Source organism: Macaca nemestrina, chromosome 7 (assembly GCF_043159975.1).
Source record: "Macaca nemestrina isolate mMacNem1 chromosome 7, mMacNem.hap1, whole genome shotgun sequence".
Taxonomy (NCBI): Eukaryota; Metazoa; Chordata; class Mammalia; order Primates; family Cercopithecidae; genus Macaca; species Macaca nemestrina.
The window spans coordinates 153522495-153537214 of NC_092131.1; the positions used below are offsets into that span (position 1 = coordinate 153522495).

The following is a 14720-nucleotide window of genomic DNA, read 5'->3' on the forward strand; positions in this document are numbered from 1 at the left end:
CTGTGACTCTTGCTTATTGCACTGAACGTAACATAGTTTTCCTTGATCTCAGCTTGGTGTGAAACGTGCATCTTCCAAGTAACAGCAGGTTCATTCTACATAGCAAGAGCCCCTGAACTGGAGAAATAGAACAAGGCAGAGAAGCCAGCTGGCAGAACATCTGGGAACATGCGGGACATCTCCATCTCTATAAGGGTGACTTCCAGGCTGCCGCTGAGGCATAAGCATCTCAGGGTTGGAAAAGAAGTGCAGTTATAAAGTTGGGATTAGACCCCATCTCTCAGATTGGTTCCTGAACCAGCTAATATTGCACTCCTCTGGGGGAAGAAATATAGCCAGATAGCAAAACTGGGTATTAAGCTGGGAAAGTCTTCAAAGATAGTGTGAACTGGTAATGACTTCTCTATTGAGTAGAAATCATGAGATGTGGAGCTAGGATGTTAATAAGACCAGACGGAAAAGCCGTGGTCCTGGTAGAGTCCAAGTTAACTGTGGGATGTGACGAGTATAGTAGTAAGGTCCTGAGGCCAGATTTAGTCTAGAGACTAAAATCCAAGACTGTGGGTGGTGCTTTCTGAGGAAGTCTGAGTCATATCTATGGTACCTGGACGTTGGACAAACTCCCCAAGTAGCTTGTGGATGAGGTTAGTGTAAGGAGGAGGTTCTGGTTTCAACAGGATCTTTGGGGGTACTTGAAATCTTTAAAATTGTTGACTTTGATTCTCTCTGCACTAATATTGTCTAAATGACTTGCAAAATTAAAGATGGCAAAATATTTTAAATTAAGGGTAGCTGGGGATGATCATAATTCATTTCTCATCTTTTGGAGTGATGTTCTAGGGAACAGCTGCGCCATTCCAAAGAACATCCTGATCACTTTGCTAACTTTCCTGCTAATAGAAGGACAGTTCTACTCAGTGAAATGTTTGTATTCACTACATGTGGTTCTACTAAAAAGGGTCAATTTAGATCACTGCACCAATTTTTCCTATGAAAAATTTTGTACTTGTTATATGATAGGGATCAAGGAGGTCCAGGCAAGTCATGGGACCTCAGAGAGCCTTAGTTTTCCCACTTGAATATGAACAAAATGAAAGAAGTGTTGTTCTTTCAGGTGGTTTTTGACATGAGTGTCCTGTGACTCTGAGAATAGAAAATGATCTCTTAGTGACCTGAATGAGAGATTGCATTTCCAGAAGGTTCAAAGTACCAGCCACTGATTCTCTTGGTCAACAGGAAGCTGTGGCTTCCCTTAGTGTTGGTGGAACTCTTGACACTCGTCATTCAGCACCAGGGCAAAAAGAATGATTAGCTAGACAGGGTCAAAACAGTAGTTTTTCTAGACTTTAATTCCAACCCTCTTTAGGACTGTTCTTTACTGTGTCAGTCTCTGAGGCTGGAGATGGTTTTGAGCAATCCTAATTGTCATAAAGACCTATCATGGTTTACTGATGTATGAATTTACTCATTCTTCTAATATGCGTATACACACATACAAATATATAGTAGCTTGTAACACTGGGATTAATAAACTCTATAACTTTATATATATATATTAGTCAGTTTGGGCTGCTATAACAAAATACTATAGACTGGGTAATTTATAAACAACAAAAATGTATTTTTTTACAGTTCTAGAGGCTGGGAAGTCCAAGATCAAGAGGCCAGCAGATTACATGTCTGGTGAAGTCCTGTTCCTCCCAGATGGTGCTTTCTGTGTGTCCTTACATGGCAGAGGGGGCAAACATGTCTCTCAGGCCTTTTTTTATAAGGATACTAATCCTTTCATGAGAGCTCTGCCTGCATGACTTAATCACCTTCCCAAAGGCCCCACTGCTCCCTACTCTCCCGTTAGGGACTAAGTTTCAACATATAAATTTTGTGGAGACACAAACATATTGTATGTATACATATGTTATTCTCTAATTATATATATAATTATATATGATACATTATAAAAGTTATTTCCTGTAGTTTATATTTTATGATTTTGTATTTTCTATTTTGTAATTCCTATAGTTTGTATTTTGTAATTTTGGAATCATCTAATTCTGTTTTACTCTCTACACTTTTTTAAAGAATGCGAAAAATTAAACTTCATATTTCGAGATAATTGTAGATTTGCAAACAGTTGTCTTAATCTGTTTTCTGCTGCTGTAACAGTATACCACAGACTGGATAACTTATAAACAACAAAAGTTTATTTGGCTCGTGGTTCTGGAGGCTGGGAAATCCCAGAGCATGACACCAATGTCTGTTGAGAGCCATCCCATGGTGGAAGGTATCACATGGGGAGCAAGTATGAGAGACAGACAGAAAATGCGCCGAACTCCCGACATAACCAACCCACTCCCTAGATAATGGCGTAAATCCCTTTATGAGGGCAAAGCCCTCATGACCTTATCACATCTTAAAGGTTCCACCTCTTAATACCATCACAATGATAATTAATTTTCAACATGAGTTTTGAAAGGAAAATTCCAACTATGGCATTTGTAAGAAATAATTCAGAAATATCCTGGGTATTCTTTATTTAGTTTTCCCCATGTTGACATCTTGCAGGACTATAGTACAACAGCACAACCAGGATATCACAAAATTGATACAGTCAAGATACAGAACATTTCCATCACCACAAAGAGCGCTCATGTTATGCTTTTATTGTCGTTTTCTTCCCAACCTAATTCTCTCTTTAATTCTGACAACCACTAATCTCTTTTGCATTTCTATAATTTTACCATTTCACAAATGTTATATAAATGGAATCACATAGTATATAACCTTTTGGAAGTGGCTTTTTTCGCTCATCAGGATTCTCTGGAGAGTCATCTAGGTTGTTGCAGTATCAATAGTTTGTTATTTTTGATTGCTGAGTGGTAGTGCATGCTACGGATGTACTACAGGTTAGTTTGGCCATTCATCTATTGAAGGGCATCTGAATTGTCATCGTTTTTTTTTCTCTTTATCATTTGAACTAAGCTGCTATGAACATTTGTGTACAAGGTTGTGGTGTGAACACCAATCTTGTGTTCTCTGGAATAAATGCTCAGAAATGCAATTTCTAGGTTGTATGATAGTTTTGTGTTTAGCATTTTAAGAACTATTAAACTGTTTTTGGAATCGCTGTATGTACCATTTTGTATTCTCACCAGCAGTGTATGAATGACCCAGTTTCTCTGCATCCTTACCAGCTTTTTGTGTTATCTTTATTTTTAATTTTAGCTATTCTGATTGCTGTGTCATCATCTCTTACTGTGGTTTCAATTTGCATTCCCCTACTGGATAATGATGTCAAACATCTTTTTATGTGCTTATTGCCACCTGTATATCTTTTTCAGTGAAAAGTCTCTTTATGTCTTTTGTCTAGCTTCTTATTTTTAATTTAAAAAAATATTTAGACGGGGTCTTACTCTGTCACCTAGGTTGGAGTACAGTGGCACAATCTCGGCTCACTGCAACCTCCGTCTCCCAGGCTCAAGTTATGCTCCCACTTCAGCCTCCTGAGTAGCTGGAACCACAGGGGCGCACCACCATGCCCCACTAAGTTTTTTGTATTTTTGGTAGAGACAGAGTTTTTCCATGTTGCCCAGGCTGGTCTTGAACTCCTGAGCTCAAGCAATCTGCATGCCTTAGCCTCCCAAAGTGTTGGTATTACAGGCATGAGCCACTGTGCCTGGCCTCTTTTGTCCAGATGCTAATTGAGTTGTTTATTATTTCATTATTGAGTTTTGAGAATTCTTTATCTATTCTAAATACTAGCTGTTTGTCAGATAATGTGATTTGCAGACATTTTATCACACTCTGTAGCTTGCTTTCTAACATTTTTAATGGGATCTTTCATAGAGCAAGTGTTTTCAAATTTGACTAAGTCTAACTTATCAGTTTTCCCTTTACTGGATCATGCTTTCATTGATGAGTCTAGGAATGCTTTGTCTACTCCTAGATTCTGAAGATTTTCTCCAACTTTTTTCTACTAGTTTCATAGTTTTATTTTTATTTACTTATTCTTTGAGACAGGGTCTTGCTCTGTCACCCAGGATGGGTAGACAGATTTTTCCCACTATATCCTTTTTTGTTTTAGCTATTCTAGTTCTTTTCTGTAAAAACTGTAGATTAATCTTGTCTATATTTACAAAACCTTTTAGGATTTTGATAGGAATTGCATCAAACCTGTATATCAATTTGGGGCCCCTTACACTTTTCCAACCCCTTATACTTTGATCACATTTTCTCATTTAATTGACTTCAGTTCAATGAGAATGTTAGCAGAACCGGTCACAGACAAAACCTCTCGGACACTGGTTTTAGGAAGGAAGGGGCTTTAATCAGCTGGGAGCAAGAGTTTGGGGCATTTGTAATCCCAATGCAAATCTGAGCTCTAAGTGTGTAAGAAGGCCAGCAGAACAATTCTAGACCAGTGTGTTAGCAAGTTTGAGGGAGTGCGGTACAACCAAATCCTGAAAGTGTGGGGACATGCAGAGGAAGGGAAGGTGCTGCTGCAGCTAGTCTGGAAGAAGTCGTCCTTGAAAAAGCTTTCCGGGAATTGTGGGATTTATATGGACTGGGAGGAGAAACATGCATGGAATCTACTCAGACTTGTCCTTAGAAATGGTTGAACTCTTTTTTTCTAGACCGCCCTTTATGGAAGCACCTTTATCACTGCTGTCATTTAACTTGTTCTTCTCTGCAGCTTTTCCAGCTTGGCTAGATGTTTGTTTGTTTGTTTGTTTGAGAATGCTAGTGAAGTTTCTCTTCCAAGCTGTGTCTTTAGGCATCCCCAGACATCCATTCACTTAAGGGAAATGCCATTGCTGTTATCTCTCTAAATGAAAATTGTTTTTATCCTGCAGTGACTCTGATTGTCCCTGTGGACTGTTGTCTCAGGTGTAGAGTCCAGAAGTTAGTCTGGCTGTTTAATTTGTCTGTCTGTGCTTTTCCTAGTACCTAAATTAAAATCACATGTTCATCCTACAAATGCTTATGTGCAAATTGCTCCCAGTGTTCTTTCTGCCAGTTGTGCCTGCCAAGATGATGGCAGGTCTTTAGAATCGTTCCAACCCTAATGCATCCCAAAGAAAATCATTACCTGAGGTATTTAGATCCAAGTGCCAGCCCTGCCTCTCTCGCATTCCCGTAGCGTGCTCACATTGCTCTCTTCTGATGAATCATTGAAGAACTAATCTGTACTGGGCTGTAATTAGAGAAAATGTCTTCTGTTCTTTCTGGCCAATGCTGGCAAATGAAAGACGTTCAGTAAGTCACTGTTGAATGACTGAAATGACTGACATCTGATATGAACACAAAATTAATTTGGGATCTTTTATGGATATGGGGAAATGGCAACATTTTCTGTTAGCTCTGAGATATTGAGCCTTACATGAAACCTTTTATGGCTGTCTGCTCGTCTTCAAGGGCAGATCCTCACTGGGGCTCTAGGCCTCTCAGGGTTCACTGCATATGGCAGGATCAGTGCACTCTGATTCCCCTAGTATTTTCAATTTCTAGTAAAATCTTAACACAGATTGAGTTTAGGGATATCTTCTGACTTGGGGTACTTAGTGCATCCAGTAAAGAAATAGCATCATTATGGGTGTAGGAGGAACCCCTAGTTTTCAGTTGGCTTTTTAAAGAGACATAGAATTTGGTCTCCCAATTATGATACATCGGGAATTCTTGTTCAAATCAGCGTAAATTTAGAATATGCATCAATGGCAGGACTCAATCCAAAATAAAACCAATTTGGGTATATATTCTCTGTAAACTGTTTCCTGTGTGTACAGTGAAACTGCATATCTAGTTCCTTCACTTCCCCTCAGAAATCCTGAGCACCTTTATCGGAATGCTTTTTCCCCCTAAAGATCTAAGATTCACAATGAGTAAAAAGTTTCCCATGGTAAACACGGTGGCAAAGCAGGTGATTCGGAGCCTATTCTCTGTGCTGAGCCTGCCTCCTCCTGGCTTCCCCCAAGGATTCATGCATAGGGTTCCTTGGTGTCTTCTTGTTTCACAAGTCTGAATGAGTGCTTTTATTTTTTAAAGAAGAAAGAATATTTTATGCTGGAAAAGGTTTGCCTGAAAGACAGAATAAAAAATATATATCAGGGAGGTTTTTATTCTATTGCATTTAAATGTAAACTTATCATTCTTGCCAGAAAGAAGAATTCGTTCTGATTTTCAACTTGAACAAATAATGTAAAGTCACTATTGAAACTACTGTTAGCTTTTTAATCTCAAAGTAGTTAAATGGCTTTGTCGCTCATGTGGGAATGGAAATTAGCTCTTGGCATGAACTGCTTTAATTGAAATCAGTTTGAAGGCTGAGTTCCTATGCTGCTTGACAGATGACATCATTTCCTGTGCTTTTCCCAATCCTCACTGTTTTTCTAAGATAGGATGAAGCTAAGTTTAACTTCAAATTTTAAAGCAACTATACACCTTTTCCTGACCTACTTAGAATATTATTCAAAGTTTTCACTAAATCATTTTTTTCTTTGTATACTTATAGACGGCTTTTTAGTTAAAAAAGCATTTTGGCTGAGACGTTTTAATGGAATCATAAGAGCCTAAAATAACTGTTTTAATCACTTTCCGGGGTTGCTTGATTTCATTACTGCAACAAAGGAGTTATTTCTGCTTTCATACATGGGGAAACAAAGATAAAAATATTTTTAATAGCAACCTACTTAGTAGGGCTGTATAAGTGCTTCGGACACAATGGACAACTTCTAAGTCTCAGTTTGGTCTTTGGGCATAGCTTTTGATGTCATCATCAGGCAGCATGAGTTAAATAAAAATTAATTTAGCACAGTTTTATACAGCACTTACTTATAACCAAGGTGCTACTCTAGGCACGTAAGGGAATATTGCATAATTAATGCTCATGACACTCCCCACTCCTAAGAAGTTTTTAAACAAATGGGGTGTGGCAAAATAAGTAAAAATAGGCTGGATTATATAATATATGCTTCAAAAGAGAAACATAATTGGAAAGGAGAAAGGGCTCACATTTGGTTTGAGACGTATCAGAAAAGGTCAATGGAAAGAAGCAATATTTGAAATGGATTTTGGAGATAGATAGGATTTCAGGTTTTGGGGGAGAACTGTGTGTATGTTGTGTTGGGGTTTACGGGTTAGGGGCAAGGAGACACAGAGGCAGGTAAGGGAGGGGTTCTACAGAGGGACTAGGACAAGGCAAGTGCCGGGTTTTTTGCATGACACATAGTAGGCGGTCAGAAATGTTTGTGAGTGAATGAATGACTGATAAGTAGATCAGGAGATGGAGTCATAGGACATAGTAGGCATGTGCCAAGGAGTCCCGAAAGACACCTAAGGCTATGCTAAGGGGGCCGTGAATGCTGAGAGATGGAGGTGGCTCTAGTTCAGTAGAAACAGGCCTTTGATGTCGTTTCAGTGTGTGGCATGTTCTTGAAAAGGCATTTAACTTTCAACTTGACTTAACTTCTTTGTGCTGTAAAAGGGCATAGAAGATATTGGGTTCTGCACTTTCCTTCCCTGTTGTCAGGCTGAGATTTGTGTAGCTCCTTATAAAAATTGTTCCTTTCTCCTGAAGTCAAGTAGCACTTTTCAATACCATGGCTGAGGATTCCTAATAAGGGGTAATGGACAGGGTGGCTGTTGGGAGGAATCTTCTGTTTGCTCTGGAGAGAGGATTTGGCCCCTGTGCTTCAGAAAGAGTGAGCATAAACAGCAGATTTCTGCTTTTGTGTAGAAAGAAGATATTCTCTTCTCCTTAGCTAAAATTATTGAAACTTTGTCTCTGAGAATTTACTCCCACAACTTGGAAGACCAGACAGAATAAGCCAAACTCCAAAGCCCAACCCTGGCCTCCGTGTGTAAGCAGGTATCAACAAGGATTAGTGGTTAATTCAATCAAGCTTTGCAATAGGAAATAGCCTAGGATTTTGAAAGTGCTATTAGCATTCCTAAATTACTGACCTAGAGACAGCCTGAACACTGGAGAAATGAGAGCACTTGCCTGCGCTGTTGTCATTGCTCACTATGAGCCCGTGGCTGTCTTTTACTCCAGCCTCTCTGAGTGTCTCATTGTCTAGGGTCTAAGGCTGTCAGTCCATGGTCTTTCTGCTCTGGGCCCTCAAATGTACACTTCTGTAGGTGAAAATGAGTATCTTACTTAGTTTGAGGTTACAGTTTAAACAAGCAGCTCTTTCTCAGGCAAATCCAGCTGTCCCTGTCATCAGGCAGTCTTGTTATTAAATGCCTTTGTCGGCATTTTCTTGTTTCTCTATTCTGCCTCTAAAATTTCTTTTAACAAAATTCTGTGGAATTTGCTACTCTTTTTTTTTTCTTTCTTTCTTTTTTAAATTATACTTTAAGTTCTAGGGTACGTGTGCACAATGTGCAGGTTTGTTACATATGTATACATGTGCCATGTTGGTGTGCTGCACCCACTAACTCGTCATTTACATTAGGTGTATCTCCTAATACTATCCCTCCCCTCTACCCCTCCCCACAATAGGACCCGGTGTGTGATGATCCCCTTCCTGTGTCCAAGTGATCTCATTGTTCAATTCCCACGTATGAGTGAGAACATGTGGTATTTGGTTTTCTGTTCTTGCGATAGTTTGCTGAGAATAATGGTTTCCAGCTGCATCCATGTCCCTACAAAGGACATGAACTCATCCTTTTTTATGGCTGCATAGTATTCCATGGTGTATATGTGCCACATTTTCTTAATCCAGTCTGTTGCTGATGGACATTTGGGTTGATTCCAAGTCTTTGCTCTTGTGAATAGTGCTGCAATAAACATACATGTGCATGTGTCTTTATAGCAGCATGACTTATAATCCTTTGGGTATATCCCCAGTAATGAGATGGCTGGGTCAAATGGTATTTCTAGTTCTAGATCCTTGAGGAATCGCCACACTGTTTTCCACAATGGTTGAACTAGTTTACGGTCCCACCAGCAGTGTAAAAGTGTTCCTGTTTCTCCACATCCTCTCCAGCACCTGTTGTTTCCTGATTTTTTAATGATTGCCATTCTAACTGGTGTGAGATGGTATCTCAATGTGGTTTTGATTTGCATTTCTCTGATGGCAAGTGATGATGAGCATTTTTTCATGTGTCTGTTGGCTGTATGAATGTCTTCTTTTGAGAAATGTCTGTTCATATCCTTTGCCCACTTTTTGATGGGGTTGTTTGCTTTTTTCTTGTAAATTTGTTTGAGTTCTTTGTAGGTTCTGGATATTAGCCCTTTGTCAGATAAGTAGATTGCAAAAATTTTTTCCCATTCTGTAGGTTGCCTGTTCACTCTGATGGTAGTTTCTTTTGCTGTGCAGAAGCTCTTTAGTTTAGTTAGATCCCATTTGTCAATTATGGCTTTTGTTGCCATTGCTTTTGGTATTTTAGACATGAAGTCCTAGCCCATGCCTATATCCTGAATGGTATTACCTAGGTTTTCTTCTAAGATTTTTATGGTTTTAGGTCTAACGTGTAAGTCTCTAATCCATCTTGAATTAATTTTCGTATAAGGAGTAAGGAAAGGATCCAGTTTCAGCTTTCTACTTATGGCTAGCCAATTTTCCCAGCACCATTTATTAAATAGGGAATCCTTTCCCCATTTCTTGTTTTTGTCAGGTTTATCAAAGATCAGATGGCTATAGATGTGTGGTATTATTTCTGAGGGCTCTGTTCTGTTCCATTGGTCTATATCTCTGTTTTGGTACCAGTACCATGCTGTTTTGGTTACTGTAGCCTTGTAGTGTAGTTTGAAGTCAGGTAACATGATGCCTCCAGCTTTGTTCTTTTGGCTTAGGATTGTCTTGGCAATGTGGGGTCTTTTTGGTCCCATATGAACTTTAAAGCAGTTTTTTCCAATTCTGTGAAGAAAGTCGTTGGTAGCTTAATGGGGATGGCATTGAATCTGTAAATTACCTTGGGCAATATGGTCATTTTCACAATATTGATTCTTCCTATCCATGAGCATGGTATATTCTTCCATTTGTTTGTGTCCTCTTTTATTTCACTGAGCAGTGGTTTGTAGTTCTCCTTGAAGAGGTCCTTTACATCCCTTGTAAGTTGGATTCCTAGGTATTTTATTCTCTTTGAAGCAATTGTGAATGGGAGTTCATTCATGATTTGGCTCTCTGTTTGTGTGTTACTGGTGTATAAGAATGCTTGTGATTTTTGCACATTGATTTTGTATCCTGAGACTTTGCTGAAGTTTCTTATCAGCTTAAGGAAATTTTGGGCTGAGACAATGGGGTTTTCTAAATATACAATCATGTCATCTGCAAACAGGGACAATTTGACTTCTTCTTTTCTTAACTGAATACCCTTGATTTCTTTCTCTTTCCTGATTGCCCTAGTCAGAACTTCCAACACTATGTTGAATAGGAGTGGTGAGAGAGGGCATCCCTGTCTTGTGCCAGTTTTCAAGGGGAATGCTTCCAGTTTTTGCCCATTCCATATGATATTGGCTGTGGGTTTGTCATAAATAGCTCTTATTATTTTGAGATACGTTCCATCAATACTGAATTTATTGAGAGTTTTTAGCATGAAGGGCTGTTGAATTTTGTCAAAGGCCTTTTCTGCATCTATTGAGATAATCATGTGGTTTTTGTCTTTGGTTCTGTTTATATGCTGGAATTTGCTACTCTTAACTGTTCCCCTGCGCCACCTCCCTGGGATTCTAAATCTTTTCACGGGAAAATTATTGCCATCATAATCTTGTCTCATATGGTTACTCAAGGCAATACTTTCTTGTTGGTATAAATTACAGAAATGGCATTGAGTTGTAAGTTCTGTTAAATTAAGGACGTCATTTAGCACTATTAAAGTGAATGCCAAAGAAACAATTGCATTGCATGGTAAATGATTTTTTTTTGTTTTTTTCAAGACGGAGTCTCACTCTGTCACTCAGGCTGGAATGCAAGGGTGCAATCTCGGCTCACTGCAATCTCCGCCTCGCAGGTTCAAGCAGTTCTCTTGCCTCAACCTTTTGAGTGGCTGGGATTACAGGCATGTACCATTACCCCGGCTAATTTTTGTATTTTTAGTAGGGATAGGGTTTCACCATGTTGGCCAGGCTGGTCTCAAACTCCTGACCACAGGTGATCGGCCCGCCTTTGCCTTCCAAAGTGTTGTGATTACAGGCATGAGCCACCGTGCCTAGCCGGTAAGTGATTTTACTCACACAAATAATGATATGTTTAGCATTCTCAATTAGGTAATTATCGGGTAAAAATAGATGAATCCTGATAAACTATGTGATTTTCTCTTCAAATAACTACAAATCAACTCCTGCGAGCTGTTGCAATCTATGCATTTAAGTTGCAAAAGTGAATTCTTCTTCTTTTTTTTCAAGTACAACACTGCAATATTCGCTGTATGAATGGAGGTAGCTGCAGTGACGATCACTGTCTGTGCCAGAAAGGATACATAGGGACTCACTGTGGACAACGTAAGTACACCGTAGTTATAAGTATTCTAGGTTTTAACCTGTTTGTAGACAAGTAAAATAAAGAGATAAGTGCTGATAGATTTTCTTTGATTACCTGGGACACAGCATTTTTACAAGTGTCCAGTGACCTTTATAGATGAACAGATCACTTACTCAAAACACTTATCACCAAATTTCCAAATGGAACCTTGGTTGGTTACAGGTTGTTTGATTCATTTTCTTCTCATTTACCTTCACCACCCTGCTTGCCTGATCTCCTTGATTTCTAGTCACCACCAAAGGAGCAGAATTCTTGTTCATTCCAGACGCATATCTTCCACTTACTTGCTGAACTTCAGCACTTGGATTTTCAGGAAGCATCTCAAATAAAATATTCTAAAACTCAGCCTCGTCATTCTCTCTAAACATGTCCTTTCTCTTGATTAGTGGTATCTGCATCCCTCTCATTTCCCAATCTAGATGCTGCTACTGAAGTACTTATCACATGGTGTTCAGTTTGAAGGTTCGTTTGTACACACCACTTACTGTGTCTACTTTCTACTAGTCCCTGTGCTTTGCAGAAGATGAACATTCTTTTTAAAAAGCTTTTTTTAAATTACTTTAAGATGAACATATATACCCTACAGAAAATTTGGAAAAGTTTAAAAACACAAAAAGTAAAATTATTCATGATTCTATCATTCTAGATACTATCTTCTAGACTTGTAATGCATATTTGGTACATTAATTCTTACTGTATGTATAGATTTTATGCCACTTTTTCACTTAATATTTTATTCAAAGTATACTCATGTTATTACACATTTTAAAATACATTTTAATGGTTGCCTAGTACTCCATTACATGGACGTTTGACTGTTTAATGAATCCTTAATGGTGAGCCTTATTCAGGGTGTTTCTAATTTTTGCTTTTGTGTATGTATTTGTTTAGGATTAATAATGTTATTATAAATAAACAAAAATGTAGAGAATGCCCTAGTGACCATCTGTGTTAGTCTGTTTTCATGCTGCTGATAAAGACATACCCAAGACTGGGCAATTTACAAAAGAAAGAGGTTTATTAGACTTACAGTTCGCCATGGCTGGGGAGGCTTCATAATCATGGTGGAAGGCAGGGAGCAACAAGTCACATCTTACCTGGATGGCAGCAGGCAAAAAAGAGCTTCTGTGGGAAAACTCCCCGTTATAATAACCGTCAGATCTTGTGAAACTTACTGTCATGGGAACAGCGTGGGAAAGAGACCTGCCCCCATGATTCAGTTACTTCCCACCTCCCACAACACATGAGAATTCAAGATGAGATTTGGGTGGTGACACAGCCAAACCATATCGCCATCCACTCATTGCAGTGGGAGAAGAATATTGGTTGAGTTTTGTGTAGCGCAACCTGGAGAGAGGAGAGGTAGGACAGGCTCCCCAGTGTGAGTGATCCTTGGGCTGAGTCTTGAGGGATGGGTAAGTGTTTACCTGTCAGGTGATGGGGAGTGGACCTTTTGGGCAGATGGTAGAGCATGACCAAAGCACCGCCACAAGACACAGCAAGGGATGTGGGACATAGCAAGGGCTTTGGTGTTGCTAGAGCTAAAATGCAGAGGAGAGTGATGGGAAAGGAAGTAAGGTCAGATAGGATGTCATGGGCCAGGTTTTGATGCCTTTATACATACTATGTTTTCTTCCAAAGTAGGGCCAGGAAAGAGGAGTGAGACCACAACAATAAACAACACCAACAACATCAACAACATACATCTTTTGAGTTACTCTGTGCTTACTGTGTGCTAGGCACATTTTAGAACTCTATGTGTGTTAACTCATTTAATATGACAACAATCTTTGTGTTAGAGGCCATAAATGTTACCCTCTAGCAGATGAGGGAACTGGAACACAGGGTCCCCAGTAGTTCCTCTAAGGGTATATAGGTGGTAATAGGCAGAGTTGGGGTTGGAACCCAAACAGTGTGACTCCGTAGCCCATATGTTTACTGCTGTGAAATACCAACCTTATTACCCTTCACTTATGAAGGTTTACAGTGAGAAAGATCACAGTGTGGACGCACAGCTGGAGGAGGCCAAAACAGGAGCAGGAAGACAAGTCCTCCTTAAGGCTGTGGCTGTGGAGATGGCGAGATGGGGCTGGATCCAGTGGCATTCCAGGAGAATCAGGAGGGGCTGCTGGGCATCTCTCCTGCTCCGCTTGGTGCTCCCTGAGGGAGTTTAGCCCAGTGCCCAACACACAAGTGCTTAATTAACACTGGCAGAATTAGAACATTTTTCCTAAACTTCAGCTTCCTCATCTATAATCTGGGAGGGTTGGCTTAGGCAAGCTCAAACTTTGTTTTCTGTTTAGAAGCTCTTCATTCTCCCTGACTATAAATCAAGAGGCAAAGAAGACAATGGACTTACATAAACCTCTCTGATTATATGATGAGCAATGGCCTCCTGCCATAATTTTTGGTTAAAAAGGGTTGTGTCAGTTCGAGTCCTTTTATGCCAAGAAAATATCAAGACAGAATTAGACACAAAAGAGATTTACTGGGGAAAAGGCCTGTGAAGAATAAAGGAGAGAGGAAGCAGAAGTAGGAGGGAATGGTGTTCAGACCATGATGCCTGTCTGATCCTGTGCAAGGGGGGAGGGAAGGAAGGACAACTGCATAGAAGGAACTTCAGCCTGTGGTGCAGCTCCAAAAAAGCCTTTGCTAGGCTGATGGAGAGGCCAGGGCAAAAAGTGCCCATCGAAGAGTTCCATGATGGGTGGAAACGGCCAGGCTTTAGCATCCTAATGCTGTGTTCAGTCATTATTGGCTGTGAGCATGCCCTTGACAGGAACGCTGCAGCAGATACGAAGGCACAGCAGCTGGAAGTGGTCTGCCAGCTAAACTCCTTACAGGAGATTCTCTTGAGGGGAAGTATGAGTGGCTCAACTTCATGACTGCTACAGGGGTAAGGTATGGAAAAATGTATAGAAAATATTTAAGGAGCAAGGAATTTGAATGGAGGTTTTGGGGGAGACTCATGGAGCAGTGAGATTTCAGCTGGGCTTTGAAGAGTGGTTGTGACTGGCATATTTGACAGAGAAGAGCCTGCCACCCACGATGAAGATGCCTAGAAAGAGCCCATGCATGCACGAGTTACAGGAAATTGTACAAAGAGGAGTTGTTCAGCTCGTGAACTTTCAATTCTTATTTTAGTGTCTTTTCTAACAAGCAAAATATCCTGCCCTGAAGCATCTCTAGACTTACTGCACCAATAGTTTCCACAGGTTCTGTTATAACTCTCAATTGGAT

General features: G+C 39.8%; 1 protein-coding gene across 2 annotated transcripts in view; it reads left to right on the forward strand.

Moving 5' to 3' along the window:
- The window catches only part of LOC105490699 (fibrillin 1), a 237062-nt gene that overhangs the window by 36161 nt on the left and 186181 nt on the right, over window positions 1-14720 (forward strand). For both annotated transcript variants that reach the window (XM_011756581.2, XM_011756573.2), the window contains exon 5: window positions 11345-11440. In XM_011756581.2, coding sequence (XP_011754883.2) covers window positions 11345-11440 — 96 coding nt within the window. The remainder of the gene's footprint in view (window positions 1-11344; window positions 11441-14720) is intronic.